General features: G+C 45.0%; 1 protein-coding gene across 1 annotated transcript in view; it reads left to right on the forward strand.

Moving 5' to 3' along the window:
- DPH5 (diphthamide biosynthesis 5) overlaps positions 1-23,159 on the forward strand; it is a 428,050-nt gene that overhangs the window by 68,495 nt on the left and 336,396 nt on the right. The window contains exon 2 of the mRNA XM_086936341.1: positions 3,754-3,878. Coding sequence (XP_086792467.1) covers positions 3,754-3,878 — 125 coding nt within the window. The remainder of the gene's footprint in view (positions 1-3,753; positions 3,879-23,159) is intronic.

Raw genomic sequence — 23,159 nt, forward strand, 5'->3', positions numbered from 1 at the left:
CATCCATTGCTCTCTACCTGGCACTTCAGTCATGTACATGCAAGAGGTCAGCATGGAGCCTGTGCACAGAGTCGGCAGCCTTTCTCCCAAACAAAGGGGCTGTGAAAGTAGTTTGCATATACACCAATATTTTGCTATAAATGTATGCATTTAGTTATGAGGTACTGATAATTTAACTGAAGGTCCACAATCCAACGGAGAATGCCATATGATTGGGAACCAACTGCTTGTCAAGGGTAGTGAGAGACTCATGCTTTAGGAATTCTAGTCTCATGCAGAAGTTGAAGCGCGTGGGATTGTTGGTGAATGACGGGCCTATACATTTTTAATTTAATAAAATCAGTTCCTCTACTTTTTAGGTTGAGCTTAGAAGCAGCGCGCATGCTCTGCTCTGCGAGGCATGCTGTATTGCAGTATGTACTTGTAGCCCCATCCACTCTCCCCCATATTTGTCATTGGCTTGTGTCATTGTCCTTTGTAAATGCTGGCTTCTGATTGGTTAATAGGCTTGTTAGTCCCTCCTTAGTACCCCCTTGTCTTCATTTGTAACCTGCCATGAGTACTGACCCTTTTACTTTGGTTGTTACATGCATGCTTTATTTAGAGCATGGGACCACTATTTTCTTAATTGGCTTTCTTCTGCCTGCTACACGCTTGCGCTCTCTCTTAAAACGCTTTTTTAAAATGCAGGCAACACGGCTACCTCAGATGGGATAATGGTGGGCGCGCTTTTCTTTTACGTGAACATGAGCGGGCTTGTTTTGTTATAGTGGATTGTCCGCAGTCCATTGCTGTCACCACGGCCTAATGACGTTAATCATATAATTGCTCATATTTCAAGTAGCTGTGTACCGCTTCGCTTAGGTAGTTTATGATGCTCACTAGGGACCTCTAGGAGCAGCTTGCGGTACTGCACCTAGACATGCAGTGCTGGTGCCTTGCTCACTAGGGACCTCTAGGAGCAGCTTGCGGTACTGCACCAAGACATGCAATGCTGGTGCCTTGCTCGCTAGGGACCTCTAGGAGCAGCTTGCGGTACTGCATTGAGACATACAATGCTGGTTCCTGGCTCACTATGCAAGCATTTGCAATGCACTAGGTCTCGCATTACTGAAAGTATGAGCTATTGGCATTGCATTAATATTTGCAATGCCAATACCTCAAACTATCAGTAATGCGAGACCTATTGCATTGCAAATGCTTGTTGTTAAAAGTCAATGGCTGTGGAACGAATGCGGTATACGGTTAGATCCTGCTGTCTAAGACATAGCACAATCCACAAACTCTTCCCTCATTTGGTCTAAAGGCACCGTATCTGACTGATCAAAACGACTTGTCTGACCTCCGCCATGTCTTATCCAGAATACCCAAGCATCACAGCTGTCATCTGCCTCAATACTGCTTGCCTTTGCCCACATTTAAATTAATTTTGTTAGTTTTTTTTTTTTAACAATGACTTTGCCTACCACGATAATGACACACATCTCTAACCTTACAAATGACTGACATAAAAATCAGTGCCTACCTACCTTGAAATATGACAAAGCAAATTAGGGCATTGGATTAATTAATGGAGTGAAGAAAATTATTAAAAATATGTTCGTGTGTAGGTAAAATGAATGGAAAAAGTGATGCAATCAAAAAGTAAAAGTATAACTGAATTTTTTTTAAACATAATTGGAATACATTATTTGGTAAAAAATCTTCACAGGTTCGAAAATGTATTAAAACAAACAGGGGTGCTGTATGCAAAAACCGTAGTGAAATAAATCGAATTTTAGTGAATAGGTAAAATAGTGCAGCACACTGGGTCTGGGATTGGGAAGTAGAGAATGTATAAGGAGTCTGTTTAGCATAAGTTGTGCATGTTCTCACATTTTTTTCTTTCTATTTGCACCCAAACAAAGAATTCTATCTATGTACGTTTAAAAATGACTTTAAAAAAGAACACGCATGATATGACCCAGGGACATATGTAGACATACAAGGCAATAGGAAAACCACATCAGCGCGTTGAATAACTTGCACTTTTACGGTCGCCTAAATTCAATAAAACTTTCCAGAAAAGAATAAGGCGTTTGAGTAACAAAAAAACAGCTGTAAGTGTCAGTGATACAAAAGGGTTGAGAGAGACGCCTCTGAGGTTTGTGGTTTTCTTTGTGGTTAAGAAGATAGGTGCAGCTTTTGTGTTTCTGTTTTTAGATACTACACAGCTGCCCACAACCTCGAGAGGCTTGTCAAAATGATGGATTAGTGCACACTGATATTAGGTTGGACTTTTCAAATCCCCAGTCTTATTATAAATGCAAAGGGTGAGCACATTTGTGTCTGTGTTTTGTGTGCGCCTTAAGCAGCATGCCCTTCCTTCATGCACGACCCAAAGGTCAGAACCAGAGGCCATGGCTTCAAGATGATAGACCTGTTTAATTATGAAATTCTGAAAAATAATCATGGAACCATATTCAGAGATTTGATTCCTATTTTCTTTACAAAATAATATCATGACAGCCAGGAGCATATGCTAGACTCAGGACAGACTCCCAAAAAAGTAATTTTCATAAATACAAAAAGAATCCAGATCATACTTTACTGGCACATTCCGGTTGGCTGAGGCAATGCCTTAGCCTGGAAGAACCTGGCTCTCCTGTCGGGGGCGGATAATTACACACACTGTATGTAACCTGCACACACCCTTAGGTAGCTAGGCACTGAGCAGCCAGGCTTATCGCAGAGGCAATGTGTAAAGCATTGGCACAGCACTCATGATAAATACACTGTCACAAAAGAGACTTTATAGGTGATGTATGTAAACAATGGTTGTATTCAACACTCATAATAATCAACACAACATAAACATCCTGTCTTTCTGGACATAAATCACACTGAATTATTAGTAGCAGGACTAGGCCCAACTGTGTTAAAATAACAACAATAACATACACTCTCAGGACAGAGCCTATTCTAATACCCCTAGCAACCTTATGCGATGCAACATATTAGCAACACCAAGCCCAACCTAACAATTCTTATAATTCAGTACCACACGGTTATAGGGTGCACCCTGGGTCACAACTGTATAAAAAAAAAATATGTAAATAGAGAGAATTATAACACTTTTTAGCAGCACTGCGACCTGAGGTAGTGTGGGTAGAACCAATGTCAATCGTAGTTTTCTTCTGGCAAGAAGTCAACTTGTAAAGCAGTACCATCGGCCAGTGTCATGAATCACAGGCAGTCTGCAAACTGTCACTCCCACACACACACACACTCAACCCGTACTGACACATGGTGCAATGCATATCAGGCAGGTCCGTATGGTAACGACTCGCACATACACACTCAGCACCCTACTGTGATACAACTGATACCCAGTAGGTCAACTTATAACACACTGCAGACCTCGTGGCCCAAGCCTCCCTCCAGCTCACCCAGACTGTTCTGCTCCCAAAGATGGAAGATAACCAACCTCGCTCCCCCCTGAATACTAGTCACACTTAGGGTCCCAAGGAAGCAGGTGGGGTAGGTAGCAGGACCAATTAGGAGTTCATAGTTCATGCAGCACCCATAGCTTGTGAATATTTGGTTTGGTTGTGATGGGTTCGCATCTTGTGCTCGAACTTACTCGATGCCTATGATGAAATGCAACCTGTTGAAATGTGAGAGTAAGCGAATGTTTATGGGCCATGATGGAATTACAAATGACTTGACCGCTACCAAAAGGATGGACGCTTTCTCTTTTTGTTCTATCCCCAGGAAGAGTTTTACGGCAAAGAGTTGCTTCTGGCTGACCGAGAAACTGTGGAGCAAGAAGCAGATGATATTTTGAAAGCTGCTGGTGATTCAGATGTTGCGTTCCTGGTGGTTGGGGATCCGTTTGGGTGAGGACAGATCTCATTCTGGTCTATGTTTCTGTAACAATGACTGTATTTTTCTCCATGCAGCCGTCAATCTCCTCTGCTCTTCTGAAATATTTACCATGTCATACTTGTTTTTTACCTTCCCCTTTTTCAAAACTAAGGGCCAGATGTATGCAAGGGCTTTACCCATCCGTTAATGATGGGGAGTAGGAATAAGCATTAATGGTGCTGTGTGGTTTGTGGCACAGCAGGACTGCCCAGCAGCTAAGCGGGTATTTTCTAAGAGGGCTGGTGCATGGGGTGCTGGTTTGTTGCCCTGAAGGATTGCTGGAAAACATCTGTTTGGGCAGTAGGCGATTTTTTAATGTTAGTTGCACTTTTATTCATTACTGCTGATAGTGCACAACTCAACACAGCACGATCCCCCGGGATTTCGTGTTGTAACATAAACTCTCCAAGTGTCCAGTTCTTTGATTGAATGCGTTTATTCCAGGTGAGGCAGCCTACTACTCTCTTCACATAAATAATGACTCCAGAAATTCCTAACAACAAGGTTTTGATTATTATGCTTATTGCGGGGTGTACTTACCTTTGAACATTTTTTGTGGTTTTTGGCCAGTGCTAATGGAACCTTAAAGTCCAACTATATAATGGCGTTGCGCTATTTGTGTGTGTGTCAGTCACATCTAGACTGGCCAGAAGCTATCCGGGCATTTTTCGCGGGGGCTGGAAGATGTAGGTGGGTTCATGCATCGCAGGGCTGCTTGAAGGGTGTTCATATAGGAGATCAGGGGCTGACAGGATTTTAGAATGCTTAATAAGTGGGATCACCACATTCCTCTTTTTTCCAATGTGGTATTCAGTGCTCGGGCTGTTCTACTCTTCCCTTCGATCCTCTAATCAACCGTGACTGCAGGGTAGACCAGGGTTGCTTACAGCAGCAATTCAGAGTAGAGAAAAACACCGATCTCTGTGCTCAGCTCTGCATGTCTACTAATCAACAACAACAGGCATTCTAAAATATTTGTTTGATGTTTTCAGCTGGGATTTTGTGGTCTCTTGTGACATCTTCCCTGGACAGGCCCTTTAAGGACTGAATAGTTGGTGACTTGGCCAAAGGGGTGAGTCTCATCAAGTGTTCAATGTCTCCCAACAGCCTCTGCCCATAGATTAGTTGTGTTCCAACTAATTTCTGCAGGAACACTTTAAGGATTTGGTGGGCCCCGGGCCAAACATAATTTGGGGACCCCTGCTTGAAACAACCCTGAATTTATTATTCATTTTCAGCTCATTCAAACCCTCAGCAACTATGGTCTGATCATTGAGAACTCTCTTTGTTGGCCCCCAAACTTTTAAGGGAACCCCTGTCTTTCAAAGCCTTTGAATATTCATGAGATATTGGAGACCTGGGAGCCCCTTTTCATATTGTTCAGGGGGAGCCATTAATTCTGCATTATGCCACTGTCTCGGATTGTCCCGAAAGCTGAATGATGGGCAGGGCCGGACTGGCTGTAACGGGCACCGGGCGTTTCCCTGGCAGGCCGGAGGGGTGGGGCCGGTTTTGGCGCCTTAGTGGCTGGTTTTGTCACTGGGGGCCAGTTTTGCAGCAGTGATGCACGGCCACATGTAACAAAAGCAGGAGCTGTGCTTCTTACTAGAACCCACCTCCCTCCCACTCCCAGGACGGTCGAGCCGCAATCTGCCAGGGTTGCTTGCTGTCCCAGTCCGGCCCTGATGATGGGGCTCCAAGAAAGGTAGGGGGCCTGGGCTAAAGCCCACTTTGCCAATGTCTTAAAACGTCTCTGCATAGCACACTTGGGAGGAAGAATAAGAGGAGAAGGAGGGGGACCAGTAGCAGCTCTCTGGCTTGTAAGTGCACATGGTCTGATTGTTTCAAATATCTGTCCCAGAAAGTTAGAGGAGTTGCTAGATGGGACAGCAACTACATTATGTTCTTGCACAGGATTTAATGTTGTCGGGCTTTCCAGTGGGGCAGTGTTTCTGGCACGTGGCTTTTCTCCAGTAGCACAGGCAAGTGCCACAGTATAAAACACTGAGCGACATTGCTTTGAAATTATTGTCTTCTACAGAGTGCCAGATTTTTCTCACAAACATCGTCTCAAGTTATTTATCTCCTTGCAAATTATCCATAAAAGGCGGAGTTGAACATGTTGCGATTTTAACTTCTGATCTACTAGTGACTGTTGGACGTCCATGGCCAATGCTGAACCATCTTGCGCGCTTAAAAAAAAAAATACGCATACATATCAATAACACATAAGCATAAATCCTGTTATTAGTATTGCGCTCGGACCATGTGGTGGTGGTTTGGGATTTTTTTTTTGCCCAAAGATACTAAGCTATGTTTTCAGGGCACAGAAGTTCTGTGCTTTGTGCTAAATTGCTGCTCGTATTAATTAAGGTTTACAAACTAGGCCCCCTTCTTGGCTTTTGTTACGCTCCTTTAATTTAATTTCGGATGCCTTTATATGCCTCTTCCTCTTCCTATATATTTGTTTCTGTCTCCAGAGACCCGAGTTACGATTTGTACGCCTCGTTCAAGGTCGCCTTCCAGACCCCCATTAGGCGCCCGGTTCCCCAAGGGAGCCCAGTCAAGGCTCATTACCGGAAGCACGCCCTCGCGACGCACAGCCCCAACAATGACTGCGTCTGTAATGTCACGCCACGCTGGACGGGGTTTGTTGTCATCCGTGGGGGCCAAGGATACGTGCCTGTGGTTAAGAGTATGACGACGACGGAGAGCGTGCGTGCGCGCGGGACCCCGGCTCATCCGAAATGCATTATATTTAATCACAGCTCTGGTACCCAGCTGCGGAGTGCGACATCTAATCTCAAGTGTATTAGGAGTGAGCGCCATCAACATTTCATGGTGACGGCTCAATGACATTGATGAAGGCCCATTAGGCGGAATTGCATTCCACATCAGCGTCTTTCGACTTCATTGATAGTGGAGTAGTCCGTATGTGCATTACGTCTTCTCGTCCAGCACAGGTGTGGCGCCTGAAGGACCCACGTGCTGCCTTTGTGTGGAAGGTGTGCTGTCATCTTCTGCAGCCCTGACTTGACTTTGAGTGATATCTTTGTGTGGCTGTTGTAGCATACGTCTTCATTTTTCACAGGAGGCCAACAGTTGTTCCACACCTCTGCGTTTCTGCCAGGGGTGTAGCTTGGTCAGTAACATTGGGGGATGGGAGCTTCAGATCTTCCAACAATCAGGTTGGCATATAATGTTCAAATACATAATATGACAAGCAGAGCGCATGAGAGGGGTCTAAGGGCAGTGGAAAGGGAGAGGAATGAGGGTTGATAGGAGTACTAAGAGAGCAAACGTAATATTTGTTAAATAACCAATATTTTTGAAGACTTTCAAAGCAGAGTGAGTGTGCATTTTGGCTGTGTGTATGTACAAATTCTGAAATCAATCCGACCGACATCTTCTGTACCCAACTATTTATCATAGAATGCATTTATTGGGGGGAGGGGGGATGTAACACCCCAGCCCCTAAAGTTACATCCCTGCCTTTTACTATGATGTAGAAATACAATGGCAAAAATGAAAGCATGCACTTTGAATTTTTATATAAATTGTAGCTATGTGGTGTTTTTTTTATTATTATTTTCAATCTGCCTTTGTTTTATGTATTGTCCACTGCTAACAGTAATTATTGTTATAGCAGTGATGGTTTTATTTAACAGTGCATGCAAATTATATATATATTGATTTAAAAAAAAAGAAAGCTTTTCACAGTTTAAGGCTCAACCAGTTCCTGTTTGTGGTGCCCATAGCTAATTATTCCTTGGATGTATCTTCACCTTTCTGCTTGTATAGGGATTTATAAATCCCATTTATACCATATGTTTTAGTGTAAGGAATGGGAAGTCCTCTCAGAATCGTATTCCATCATTTCCACTTGGCCGCAACTTGATTGGTATTATAATGTGCCTCAGATGTTTCTGCTGAGGACTCATTTGTCACCAGTATAAAGTCATCTTTCACAGATCTGAGGACAGATGTCAAAGATAATGATTCAATACTGGACCCTACGGTTTATAGAATAACTTATGTCCTACGATTTGCAGATGGTTCTTCCTTGCTTAAGACTTAGACGGCCAGTTTCAGGATCAGAGCCCCTAAAGCCCCATCATTTAGATCCGAGCCTGCCCAATCGATCGAAAACTGAAAACACCTCTGCCCTGAATACCGAGAGGGTGTTATCAAATGTTAGTTCCAAAGCACAGAAACATCAGAGGCAATTACCCTTAAAAGGACATAAGAGCAGTAAACATCTTTGTAATGGAATCGATGACTTTGGTAGTGGATGTTTGAAGTGCACCTAAAGAATGCATGTGTGAAGCCCCTTCCCCGGCACCCAAAGGAAAGAGCTTTTAAATGAAGAATCTCTTTAATCCGTTTTATACCTTTTTTGCTAACTCAAGTCTCCCTCGATTGTTTCCCAGATCCTTGCCAGCAGTTGTCACATCTGAGTTCAAGGGGGCGTTAGACCTAACAGAGAGGTCTTCCTCAAAACCTTTAGTTTACTCACCACCTTTTGCTGAAAATCATTTTTGTTGGTTTTAGGACTCTGTGCACTTTACCACTACTAACCAGTGCTAAAGTGCTAACTCATTAACACATGGTAAAATTGACCTATACCTAATTGACACATTTAATTTACTTACAAGTTCTTAGTAAAGTGGTACAACATGTACCAGGGCCTGTAAAGTAAATGCTACTAGTAGATCTGCATCACTTATTGTGCCACCCTCTTAAGCAGCCATTTAAAGCATGTCTGTGGCCTGTCATTAAGGTCTGGTTACAGTTTTTAAACTCCAAATTTAACTTGACAAATGAATATTTTGCCAGGCCTAGACCCCGCCCGTTTAAATATATATGACACCCCCAAGGAAGGTCAAAAAAGCCCATAGGGCAGAGTGCAGTGCTTTTAAAACATTGAGCGTGTTCCTTTAAGTTTTGCATGTCCTGCTAGTGAAAAATTCCTAAATTCATTTTTCACTACCGTGAGGCCTACCTCTCTCATTGGATAACATTGTGTTACTTGATTATAATTAATAATTGATCATTTTAGTTTCAGATGAGGTAAAAATGTCATGCTTGGTCTCAAAATAATTGTAATTTTAAATCCTCTTTAATGGCAAGGTCAGGTTTTAAGTCACAATTCTGAAAATGCCACTCTGATAATGATATGATGATATGATAAAAGAATGTATTTAGCGCACATACACCAACGGCTTCTTGGCGCTTTGGACAAACAGAGGAAAGAACTGCCAGTTGACAACCTAAACAGAACGATGACTAATCGAAGGCTTGAGAAAATAACCAGGTTTTCAGCACCTTCCTAAAGGTGAAATAGGAAAGAATAAGACAAGACGGAGGCCTGGGGGCAGCGAGTTCCAAAAGAGGGGAGCTTGGGAAGCAAATCTCAATCCACCCAAACTTTTCCGTTTGAACTGGCATGACAGCAGCAGATTTGAGCTCGAGGAGCGGAGGGCTCGAGAAGAGATATATTGATGAAGACGAGAGTAGATAAATGCCGGGCCTTGTTGGACGAGGGCTTGATGAGTCAGGCAGCCCACCTTAAAGAGGCAGCGCTGGATCACAGGGAGCCAGTGCAAGCTCTTCAGGAGGGGCTTCGCCGAGCTTGTCCTAGGCTGGCGAAAGACCAGCCTAGCCGCTTGGTTCTGGATCAGCTGAAGCTGGTGGGACTGATAGAGGGGGATCCCAGCATACAGCGCATTCCCGTAGTCAATACGGGAAATAACCAGCCCAAGCATAGTCTGAACCAAGGCCTCGTGAGTGAGGAACCTGCTGATCTTCCTAATGCGGCGAAGATGGTAGAAGCAAGCCGAAAGCACCAATTTAATTTGGGGTTTCATAGTCAGGGCCTCGCTGATGGTGACTCCAAGGCTCTTGACCGAACTCACCGGGCATGGGGCACTGCCCAGCGAGTGCGGCCAGAAGCTGGAACTCCAGGGGTTAGCCGGGGGCCCAGTCAGTACAAGCTCGGTCTTTCCTGAGTTCAGCTTAAGTTGGTTTGCGTTCATCCAATTGCTGATGAAAGACATGGTAGATTGGAAATTTTCGATATAGGTAGGGGAGGAATCAATATTAAAAATGAGCTGGAGGTTATCTGCATAGTTGGGGACGACCCCTGGTTGCTCCCGAAGCTTAGAAATGAGAGGGGAAATGTAAAGGTTAAATAATAACACGGAGAGAGAGGAGCCCTGCGGGACCCCACAGGTCAGGTTTTTGGCTTCGGATGTAAAAGAGCTAAGGCGAACACCTTGATCACGATCCTGTAGAAAGGAGGTGAGCCACCTCAGCGAGGTGCCCCTGATGCAGGTGCTCACGACCCGCTGAAGAAGGATGGTATGGTCAACGGTGTCGAAAGCTGCCGACAAGTCAAGGAGCACCAGGGCTTGGGAGATGTTGTTGTCCGCCCCCTTTCTCAGTTCGTCATGAACTGCCACCATCACGGCTTCTGTGGAGTGCCGTGGTCTAAAACCGGCCTGATGTTGATCTAGAAACTGGGAATTTTCTACAAAGGAGCCAAGGCAGCTAGTTACATAGGCCTCAAGAAGTTTACCCAGGAAAGGGAGCAAAGATATTGGACGGAAATTGCTCAAGACCAGAGGGTCTGCCCCGGGTTTCTTAAGGATAGGTGAGACAACAGCAGATTTAAATGCGTTGGGAACCATCCCTGATGCAAGGCAGTTGTTAAGTAGTGAAAGTGGTGCTTCTGGAAGACTAAGAAAGATCTCACGGGCAATATGGGCAGGACAGCAATCGGCGGGGGAACCAGAGCGAACCTTCCTGAGAAGGGATATAAACATTTCCCGTGTGATTGGGGGAAAGTTCGAAAATGAGGCAGGGTTGTCGAGAGTACTGCCTGTATAGAAGCCTGCATCGGGTATAGGAATACTTGCCTTAATTAAGGCAATTTTCTCAACAAAGTAGTTGTTAAGGGAGTCACAGAGAGACTGTGAAAAAGAGGGGGTCATAGTAATCCGGTCAGGTTTGGCCAACTCGTCAACAATGGTGAATATCTCCCTGGACTTATTAGTGGAGTTCAGAATCTTTTCAGAAAAGTATTTGGTTTTGGCCTCAAGAATGGCCAGCTTATATTCTTTCAGCGCTGCAAGGAATATGAGCTTTCTGAGCGGACAGTAATTCGCGCTCCACTTACGCTCAGTTTGTCGAAGTGCTAACTTCAGGTCAAGTAGTGATTTGCAAAACCAGCGCTGTGCGTCGTGATTGCGCTTGGTCCTGAGTTTCTTCAGAGGGGCAACAGTGTCTCGAGCGTCTGCAACCCAAGTATGGATTCTCTCGGCCTGGGTATGAACAGACAGGGGGGAGCCTGCCTCGTCCAGTAAGGAGGGGGTAGTGGTAGCCAGTGAGAGACAGAGCGATGGGATATCTACCTTGCCCCAATTACGAATAAGCGGGCAATTAATGGGGCACAGTGTAGAGGCCGGAGCTTTAGGTACCAAAAAGGAGATAAAAAAGTGGTCTGACCACGCACATGGGGAGATCTGTAGGTTTAGAACTTCCTGGTTTAACCCGTTCGACGCTACTGACGGAACCGTTCCACCACGCCCCTCGGGTGGGCTGTGCTCATGACGGAACGTTTCCGTCACGGCCCGGCCTCCGCGCCTGCGCGGCGCTGATTTCGCGCCTGCGTGGTGGGTTTCATTAAGCGGGCGGGGCCATGACGGAACCGTTCCGTCACAAGCACAGCTCACCCGCGAGCAGTGACAGAACGGTTCTGTCACCAGCGCAGGTGAGCCGCGCGCTCACCCGCGACCGTTAGCGCTGCGGCGGAATAGCCGCCGCAGCGAAGGAGTTAAGGCCCATAGCTGGTCCAGGATATGACCCTTATCATGGGTGGCAGCGTGAAAATTCAGACTGGTTAAAGGGTCCGTGAACTCCCTAGAGGGAGCACTTTCATGTTGGGATTGGGGCCAATAGTTAAAATCTCCTATAATGAGAGTCCTGGCGTGGTTGATAGCCAGTTCAGCTGCTATATCGCTAAAGGAATGCAGGAAGCTAGACAGCTGTCCAGGGGGATGATAAAAGACAGCGATAGTAAGGGGAAAGCTTTCCAATTCAAATTTTAAAATTATGTAATCCACCGATTGTATGGGGCGCATGCTGAGAGATTTAACATTATGGGCATGAGAAATTATAGCAGCAACCCCCCCCCCCCCCCCTAGTCTTTCCCTGCTGCCGATTTGCCTGAAGGATATAATAACCGTCGGGAATGGCAGCCAGGATATCGGGAATGGTGTCAGGTGTGAGCCATGTTTCAGATAACAAAAATATATCTGGCTTATTTGTTTCTAAGTGATAAAATATCTCAGCTTGATGTTTCACCAATGAAAGGGTATTTAAATACCAAAAAGATAAGCAGTTCTGTTCACAGCCAGAACGATCAAGAGAGATACTTTGTTGTAGAGCAACAGGGTCTGAGCTGGCAACAGACATAGTGGTCAAGGTGGCCTGAGACAACCGTAAGGGCTGCAACAAGTTTGGGCATTCATCAGGAGTTAAAAGATGTTTGGCGAGTGGATCCTGGCCACGTAAAAAAAAAAGTTTCTGAGGGGAATACACCCTATTGGACAGACAACCGGCAGGGGGGATAGCCCCTAGACCCGGACTGGCATGGACAGGCGCAGACGGGCTTGCCTTTTGCGCGCCCGCTGCACGTTGTCATCTGAGTCTGATTATAAGGCGAGTGAGGTAGGAGTGCTAGACCGCTCACCTCCTCCAACCGGAAGTACAGAGATGTTAGGAAGTGTCTCACCCGATGGGCTCCCTCCACAACAATCGAGGGCTAAACTGCTCGCGGTGGAACGAGGAGTCCAGCGGGGACAACACAGCAGGAAAGGGGGAGTAACAGTGCTAAAGTGCTGCAGTTAAAAACACAACAGAGCTAGCAGTCAGCTCGAACACAAAAGAAACAAAATAAAATAAAATTTTGATTTAAAAGGCTATGAGCGTTACCAGCAGGCAATATGCCTCAGCGCATCCAACGCGTGTCACCCTCCGTGCCCGGTTTTAAGGCGAGTGAGGTAGGAGCGCTAGACCGCTCACCTCCTCCAACCGGAAGTACAGAGATGTTGCCCTAACCATTTTGTGTCTGTATCCTGAGTCACATAATTATGAGTAGTTGGCAGTTGGCCTTTGTGTATTTCTCCCAGACAGTGAGACAAAGGGGGACTAGAAGCTGGCAGGATAGAGCTGTTATGTGCCCCACTTACATTTCAAAAGTGGCTACCTCAGCACACTCACAGTTCACTGGGGAAGGATACCCAGGCTCAACCTGACCAGAAAGGAATGTGTTTCTATACAAGAAGACAGGAAAGTATGTCCTCAAGTGCTATTAGTGTTACATATATGGGCATGTGAAGGAAAATATCAAGTGTCTCAAGAAGGCACATCGCCCCACTGGGGAGCAGATCCCTGAGTTGGCCAGTGTGTTGCTTAGGGAGGAGATTGTCTCAGTTAGTATGGGGGAAAACGCAGAGGTTATCTTAGTGTCCCTGGGTGACAAAGAGTTTGTCCCCAAAACCCAAATGCCTGTTAATACTTACAAGTATTGGCTGTGGGTCACCATCAATGGTCCCTCAGAGTGCGGAAGCTCTGAGGGACACATGAGCCAGTATGACTACTGAGCAGTGACATCGGGTGTCTCCAGAGCAAGTCATCCCTAATACATTCCACCAGATTGTGGTAGCAGACAACTGTAAAAGTCCCTACCCAGTGGCTCTGATTAGCTTTAAGTAGGGGTGGGGTCTCAGGTTCTCTTAAAGTAGCTGTGAGTCTTACCATGCCTGTTGATTGTGTAATAGGGAATGACTTGAAGTACACTGTCTGTAAAGAAGTGTATCTCAAGTCCAAACAGGAGACGTTAGTAACCTAAGTGGGTGTGTATGCCCACAAAGTCCATGGCAGGCTGAGAGGGGAGTCAAGGGGTCCTGGAGGCTGATAACATTTCCCAGGCAGATTTAAAAAAGAAAAAGGGAAAAAGTTTGGGAAACCAGCCTGTAAAAGTCACACATCCTAGGAGGGGGCACATCATGAGGATGCCGCTCTGGAACCTCCTGGGGAGAACATTAAAGCCCTGGAAGATCTGCCTGAGCTCATGCATGGGAAAGGGAGTGTGGGCCCACCAGGGAGGAGCTATGTAGAGCTTAGAAAGAGTACCCAACTCTAGAGGGATTGAAACAGCAAGATGGGGCCCAGGCAGCTGATGATATATCTGGAGAGCACCTTATCTATTGGAGGAATAACCTCCTATTTAGTGAGCCTAAGGTTCCTGAGCCTGGAGCAACTCATGTGTTGGTGGTCTCCCAGTGCAAAAGAGCCTTCCTTCTGGGTCTGGCTCATGATGTATCCCTGGCAGGATATCTGGGACAGGACAAGACATTTGCCAGGCTTGACACCCACTTTTGTTGGCCCCAGATGAAGACCACCTCCAATGCATTCTGTAGATCATGTCCCACATGCCATGCCAGTGGGAAGTCTAGGCAAAAGCTCAAGGCTCCCCTGGTTCCCTTATTTGATATTAGCATCCCCTTTGATAGGGTGGGCATCGACATTTTTGGACCCTTTGATCTCAAAACAGGTCTCTCAGCAACAGGTCTATCTTAGTTTTGGTGGACCATGTCCCTAGATACACAGAGGCCAGCCCTCTGAGAACTGGGACTGCTCCTGCATTGGCTAGGGCCTTGTTGGGGATTTTTACCTAGGTAGGGGTCCCCAAAGAAGTAGTGTAGGTAGGGGCACAACCCTCATGAAGTCAATGTGAGATGAGTGCGATGTGACTTAGAAGTTCTCCACACCCTGTCACCCTCAGACCATGGGCTTGTTGAAAGGTTCAACAAGACCCTTAAAGGCATCATTATGGGCCTACCAGAGCCCATAAGGTGCAAATGGAAAATCCTCTTGCCACACCTTATCTTTGCCTACAGCACAGAAATCAGTTGGGTTCTGCTCTTTTATTTCTACCTTGTTAGGTGACCTGTCATTCTGAGCTCCCAGCCCCCTCTTCCTCCCTGGATATGGTTAGCTACATGCTAGCTTTAAGAAACTAGATGCAACGCTTCTGGAAGAAGGCTTCTGAGAACCAAGAAGTCCGATAGAATGTAGTGAAACTCCTGGATGACCAGAAGCCCACTCTAATGAGGTTTCAGCCTAGAACAAAAAGTGTAGGTTGTGGAGCCCAGGGCCCTCCCAGACCGCTTGGCTGGCCTTTATGAAGTTAAAGAGAGGAAGGGGCAGTCACCTACCTGGTGGGCCTCAAGACCCCCAGCAACCTCTTATGGGTGTTCCATGTAAATCACCTCAAACCACATTATGAGAGGTCTGAAGTTACTATGCTCCTGTGACTGATGATGGGGTGGATGAGGAGAGTGAAGCTCTCCCTGACCTCCTATCTTAAAAGGAATAGGACAGGTCAGTGAAGTGTGTCAATCTATCCCCAACCCTGACCCCAGTGCAACCAGAGGGACTGTCTCCAGTTGCTGGAGGAGTTTGCCTCTCGGCTCTCCCTCACCGATGGGTTCACACCTTTTGTGTAACCAAGATATTGATACAGATGTCAGTAAGACAGTATGCCTGTGACAATACATTTTACTGGCTAGACGACTGGGTGAGGGCTAGCATTAAGGAAGAAGTGTCCAAGATTCTTGAATTATGGGTGATCTAATCCAATAGTCCCTGGTCCAGCCCAGTAGTGCTGTTACCCAAAGCCGCCCCTCCGGCTGCCACCAAAGAACTCAGATTTTGCATGAACTTTAGGGGTCCCAGCTACATCACCTAGGCCTAACTAGTTGTTCAGGGCTGTTTCCATTTTACGATGAGATGGTTTAATAACATTCAATTGGTTAAAGAAGCTCTTCTAAAAGTAATGACAGGCCTTGAAACCGAGCATAACAGTTGGGGAAGTACGGCCGTAGGCTGCTATATTTTAAGGCCCTTCATTATTTATTATAGTAAGTCTGTGCGTTTAAGCTTTACTTTCTCACTGCCTTTCTGAAGATTCATGTGCACAGATAAGCTGTTTTTCTGCTACCTTTAACTCCGATTTCATTGACTAATTCCCATCCCGCAAAATTCTAAAAAGACGAGTTTGGTTTTTGATTAATTGACTCGGAATTCATAAATATTTTACAGTCAACTTATTCTTAAACACTTTACTTATTGGATGCAAGAAAAACTGCAGCATCTTCTGCAAATAATAGTATTGTCGCTGCCCCGGTATTTTAGGGCAGCCGTAATTATTTCTTCCACATATAGCATAAATTAAAGGATCCCTCACCATCCGTAAAAGCAACGAGGACAGTTGGCGGCCCTGCTTGGTTTCCTGTTCTACTGTAATATATTATTCACTTGTGCTACTTGGAATGCTAATTCTGCTTTTACTCCCTGATAACGTGATCAAATCACTGCAGTCACATGGGATGAGAAACACTGGTCCTTCCTAAACTGTTAAGTTACTCTCTGTTCACTAGATTAGGTGATATTTCTGCTTCTAAACCTAAACGCTCTGCTAATGATTTCATGCTGGTCTCTGCACAGGCATAATTTCCTCTAGCAAAAGCCACTCTGAGCTAAAACCAGTTGATTAATATCTGTAAACCTGAGTAACAATGGCTACACTTGAAGAGAAGATTTTCATTAAATGTTATAGTCTGCATTTAATAATATATATCGACTGACCAAGGGGTCTTTGAGATCTTTCCAGTTTAGGGAAAAAGAACCCGATTACCAGGGCACGAGTGGGGGGACCACACGGGTTGACAGCGTCCCCCCACTTATTTTACAGGGTGGAGGCAGTCCCTCCCTGCTCAAAAGCTGGACTCTAAGATGGCGAGTTACTTGCCCGCACGGAGGCCAGGCCGGAGCGGGGATAATTTGCCATTGGCAGGCCAGGCGCGCAACGCCCGTTGTGCTCAAAGGGCTTTAGCCCCCCGTTTCCCCCCCCCTCCCTCCTCATAGTGTGTGTCAGCCCGGGCTGAGACAGCTTCCCGGGTACATACACAGCTGCACCAGAGTACTTCACAGTTCTTTAAAATACCATTTGCTTTCACCCCTTCTTAGAGCCCCTGCATCTCCACTCGGCATATTGCTGGAAGAGTCAGCCCCCCCCGAAATTGTTAGCATGCCCCCCCCCGAAATTTGGCTCCAGTTGCGCTCCTGTGCCAGGCATACTGGTGATGAGGGTGCATGGACACATGCACGGAGGTCACTGGAATGTCAACTGAGAGCTCTCCCTGGCTGCAGAGGTGTCAGGGAAGAAAACCATGAAAAAATTCAGCACACATCAGAGGGCACAGATAAGGAAACAGAATTTTAAGACATGGTCCACGGTGGTGTCCAGCTGCAGCAGTTCTTGTGCTAGGTCTTCCTTTTCCCACAGATTATGTGTTCCTCAGTTTTCCCTCACACTGTTATCCCTGTGCCACTCCAGTTGTTCAAAAGCACACTGCACTCTGAGCAGCTGCTTCCAGTGGCGCCAATGTGTGTGCCATAACCATGTATGGAGTCCTTGTTTTGGGTACCTTGTGACATGTCTCTATCGTTATCATTTTGTTTACATTTGGGAAGCATCTGGTGTACCTCTTTTGGCCGGCTTGATCCTCTGTTAATGTTGTCTTAGGCTCTGTTGATTTGCTTGTTTGTGTTATCTCTGTCACGCTCCTGGAATCTTCTCCTGTGTTTGCCCATGGTGTGTAGTTGCTGTACTTCGGATTAATGTTACACACATGCCAAGCTTCTCTAACCGTTCTCACGTCTTCGCCATGTGTTAGTTCCAGTATTTGTAAGTCGCCCAAGGCTTCCTTGCACAAAACTAAGAACCCCCCAACAAGATAGGCTACTGTTTTTGCCAATGTGTTTCAGGGGTTTAGGTGGTTAGAGGAGGGAGGCACATGAGGGAGAGACCAACACGGAGCAGGGGAGGTGTTTTCCAGGTTTGGGGGACCACAAAAGGAAGAGAGTGACAAGGAGTGTGGGGCAGGGGGTGTTTTCAGGGGAGAAAAGCATACAGTGGGGGGGAGAAAGTAACACAAAGCATGGAGGGAGTTTGCAAGGGAAAGTACACAAGGAAGAGAGCAACACAGGGCAGACGGAGCATCTTCCTAGGGGAGAAGCACAGAAAGAATAGGGAGGAACAGAGATCATGGTGCAAGGGAGGTTTGAAGGGGAAAGAGGGGGAAAGAATTGCACGAGAGGGAGTGAAATACAGTAAAAGGGCAGAGGAGAAATGAGCAAGACAGGGATTTTCAAGGGAAAGCACACAGGAGAGAGTGCAGGGGTGTTCAGAAGATGGAGAAAGCACATGACTGAGAAAGCAACACAAATCTGAAGAGTAAGATGTGTGGTCAGTACTTGTGTCTCAACTTTCTAGTCTTGTTCAACGCTCCCATGAAGCATATATACATTAATTGGCTGGCTTTCAGAAAGTTATATTTTCGTTGCTTGAAGCATGTGCAGGCTAATCAGTATTTGCTCTCCAATTTCTCACAACTATAGATTGCATTTGAATGTGTGAACATGGTATGAAATGCAACTTTTTATTTCACGTGTTTTGCAGCAATTTCAAAATATTGTGGCTTGACTAATGTAGTTGTACACAAAACTTCATCCCCATTTGGGCTGTTAATTCCTCAATACAGGGACCTTAAGTCACAGGCTTAAGTTCTGAGCAGCTTCAATTGTTAAATCTTGCAATATGTACAAAGGATAGATCTGCTTCACATGTGATGTCACTTCCTGTTGTGATGTCACTTCCGGCCGTGATGTCACTTCCTGTGACACTACCTAACTTGGAGAGTCCCCCCACTTCTTTTTTTAGGACTTGTGCCCTGAGCTTTATGTATATTCAGGAACAACCTCCAAATATGCCCTATTAACAACTTTGCGATTCCGGCAATTCGTCTGTACCACTGAAATGTCCACATTTACTTATGCACTTTGCAAGAGAAGCATTGTATTGCGCCCTTTTCAGATTCTGTGAATATTGTTAGGGATTTTCCTCTGTAAATGGATTTTTTCACCCCTAAATTGAAATTTGGAATACAGAATTGGTCAGAATCGGTCTCTACGTGTTTCCTGTTTCTATGAACATGCCATCATCAAAGTTTTAAATTGTCGCTCTTGTTTCATTTGTCAGCCTAGATAATTTATTTATTTATGCGATTTTATATAGCGCGAACTTTACCTGAAGGTGTCAGAGCGCTTTACATAAGAACCAGTTGAAAAACATAAGGACTTAGGATTACATGCGTTACATAAAGGATACAAACAGAAAAAAATTGCAAATGTACAAGATGTAAAGTCACACAAGGAGGAGATACAAATGGATATACTCTAAGAGTAACATAGGAATGGTAGATAGTACAAAGGTCTACTGCATATACTAGTGATTAGAGTTATCTCTATATACATAGGGAAGGGATATGACTGGATATACTCTAAGGTTCACATAGGAATGGTAGAGAGCACAGCGGTCTACTGCATATACTAGTGATTAGTTATCTCTATATACATAGGGAAGGGATATGACTGGATATACTCGAAGAGTCACATAGGAATGGTAGATGGTACAAAGGTTTACTGCCTATACTAGTGATTAGAGTTATCCCTATATACATATATATACATACATAGTAGGTTTCCTCGGGTAGAGTTCCATTAAACTGGCATATACTAGTGATTAGAGTTATCTCTATATACAGAAAGTATAAGGCAGGCACTTGTTTAGCAGGTGAGTTAATGGTGATGTTTTTTGCTCGGATTAGCCTCCTCTGTCTGCATATCTTACCACTGGCGGACCTGGAAGAATACTTGTACCGATGGTTTCAAAGGGGGAGTAGGGAAGTCGAATTTTCTGATTGGTATCCTTTGCGTGCCTGACTTGAGAAGGCTTTTACCGTGAGTGAGATCAAACAGATGTAATGATGCCCATTCCAATTTCTTTAACCATAAATGCGGCTAAAATATTCTCAGTCTGATGTAAACAGGGGAAAAAAGGCCGTTCTAGCAGGGAGCCACTTTAAAACCAGACAAATTGCACTCACGCAGCCAGTCTCACAAATGACAAAACATTCTTGGCAACGAGACTGGAAGAAACCGCGAAGCTTCGAGCCTTTCAGGGCTATCACCAGCAACAATCTCGCAACGTGGCGAATTACTGCCTGCTGCTTTATTTTTTTTGGGTTCCGATCGGCACATGGCAGCTGCTTCTTTTCCCATGTGTAAAATTATATTTTAAACGTGACAATTAGTTATCTTTTTTTTTTATTACTACATGGCCGCCCGACGTCATTTACGTATCTGCCAGGGTCATTAAAAAACTCCTCACGTTTCACAATTTGCTTCCCGCACATTTTGAAGTCATTAAATGCCTGCGTGGTGCAGTGTACCACAGATGATGTTGTGACAGGAAATTCACAAATGCGTCATTTTTAAGCCATTGAAGGTGCCGCCAGAGCTGCGGAGCGTGATCAGCATCTAAAACCCGTGACGCCCCCATCTAATTGTTGAATCAATGTGAATGTGATATTTTAAAAAGCCGGATTATGCTGTTAATTTTTAACATTGTTGCTTTGACTGAAATTCAATTGGTGCATCACAGATCACCTATATGTTGGTAAGCAACCAACCAGTTTGAACATGGAGCTAAAGGGTTGTGGGTAGAATGTCTTTGAAGTTGTAAGTTGTGAGTTTGGCTTCATAGTAAGGATTTCACTCTCTTCCCCACTTGAAGCGCACTGTTGGTGCTTTTCTGTATCCATTACACCAATCTATATCGTGTGTGTCCTTTTAGCTATGTGATGTTTCACAGCTTTACATTCAGTGTCTGCCATGTGTCTTAGAACTTGGTAATATCACGCGTTTGTGGCATTATATGGTTTTCTGAAGGTGCTGATGACTTTCCACTCTGTAACCCTCCTGAGCTGCCCCAGGGGGAGCGTTGCCTTATTTCCCCCTTTTCGTCTTTTCGCCCTTGCTCTTTGAAAGGGGGGAGGGGAGGGGTGCCACCCTATTGGGTGATCCGAACCCTTGCCAGGCCCCCCTATTGGTCCAGTGACCCAGCGCCACAAGGTGTGTGGTTTGCAGCGCAGTGCATCCGGGTGGTGCAAACCAGTTCTGTTCTTTTTGGGGCTCTTGTAGTTGTTATGAGGCCGGCCCTCAAGGTGTCCTTCGGGGGCAGCCTCTGCTATTATGAGTTGACTGGATTTAGGTGATGGGATGCTGGAGACCCAGTCTCTGATTCAGGCTGGTACCCCACAGCGGAATCTTGCCACACCATGAATGTAATGGTTTTATAAAAGTTCTGTTTGGCCAGGTACTCAATACGGCAAAATTAGGATACCGTTATTGACTGACAAGTAATGTGAAATTGTGATGTTTATTGCTGTGAATTTCTTTACTTTTCTTTATTCACTTAACACTCTGATCACTCTCTTTTGCACGCTCTGTTTGGGCAACCTATCTGTTGGTTTTTACTTATTGAAACAACTCATTATTGTATAAAATGAATTCAAAAACATGATAATGAATTAAATACATTGTATCTCTGGCTGGGTTGTAGTGGCTTGCTGTGTTCTTTCGCCTAGGACTATTAACTAAATTGGAGCAGATTCAGTTGAAGTGCTCTGGAATGTCAAAATTAATGAATGAAGATTGATTGGGTCAATTATCTTTATCAATAGGTCTAGGACCAATGTTTATTTATATCGTGTAAACACATGCAGCATTTGTTAATGCCATGGTACTTTTACTGTGCATTATTTTTGGATTTTACTCAATTTGTCTGAATGCGAAGCAGAAATTAACTGTGCTCCACAAGAATTTAGAAACTTAATATGGTCTGCTCAGTGAGAATAGGCTTTCCTCATGGGTTGTTTTTATTCTATTTCAATATTCAGTAAATGGAAAGCATACTTTGAGTTTAGTATGTATCTTATCTCTGGTTCAGGATATTATTGGGATACACAACACAATGGCTTGTTTGGTCCAGTTGCACATAAGTGTCTTTTGATGGATCTCACTTTAGCTACATATACGTTGTCAAGGCGAGTGAGATTTGCTTAGAGACACACACCTATGGCAGTATCCCGTAAGAGCCCCAACCACTCTTCCCCCTCAACCCCTTGAGTTTACTCCAGAAACTGGCTAAATGCTTTGGGCAGTGAAATACTGTGCATGCGCTGCACCCACTCAGGCAGAGTTGCTGTTTAGAAAAGAGATAAAGCTTGGGCTTAGATCTCTAGATGTCCATGGTAGATGAGCGGTAGCAAAGCCAAGCACAAGAGGGAGGCTAATGAAATAACACCCATTGTTTTGGGTCACATATGTAGTGTTTGAGACGCTCCAGACAAAATATAGTCCTTTGGGTATACAACCTAATGGGATAATCCCCTCCCATACCTTCTACGATACCTTCTTCCAACCACTTCTAAGATGCTATCCTCTTTTCACTCTCCAAGCCTACATTTAGAACTCATCTTAATGCTACTCTTAGGCGCTGCTGGCACAAACTTAAAATATAGGACCTGCTCTGTCACCTGGCGTCTTCTCCCCCTCTCCTAGCGTCTTCTCCCCCTCTCCTAGTCACAGACCCTGAGCAAGTGTACAAATCTTTCTGTGACTGGATATTACAGGCCTTGGACACTCTGATCCCTGCCAAATGGTTCATAGGTCGTTGCGCCAATTCCAACCCCTGGTATGATGGTTCATTGGCAGCCCTGCGTAGTAACTGTAAGAAATTAGAACGGGCCTGGAGAAAGGGCTATGCTCTCGGGGCTAAAAAGATGCATCGGGATGCGATCAAATGCTACCATAAGGCCATACATAGGGCTCGGTCAGCCTACCTCACCAATGACATTAAGTCAAGTAAGTACCCGGTAAAAAGCATCTTTAAAATACTCAACGACTTTAAAACTAGGAAGGATCCCTTAATGCCGTGGATCACGTCTGAGCAACAATGCAAGGATTTGGATACTTTTTTCTTGCAGAAAGTTGAAGCCATCTATAAATCATTTCCTATGATCTGCCCACTGGAACCTGTGTCCATGTTAGATCCTCGGTCTATCAACACCCTGGCTCTTATTCCCTCCATCTCCCAGTATGAGTTTCTCAACAGATAAAAAGATTAAATCAGGTTCTCCTATAGATCCTTTGAGGCCAGCCCAATTCAGGGATAGTTTACCGGTTCTTATGACACCTCTGCGGCAGATCATCAATGCCTC

The sequence above is a fragment of the Lissotriton vulgaris genome, chromosome 1_1 (assembly GCF_964263255.1).
Source record: "Lissotriton vulgaris chromosome 1_1, aLisVul1.2, whole genome shotgun sequence".
Taxonomy (NCBI): domain Eukaryota; kingdom Metazoa; phylum Chordata; class Amphibia; order Caudata; family Salamandridae; genus Lissotriton; species Lissotriton vulgaris.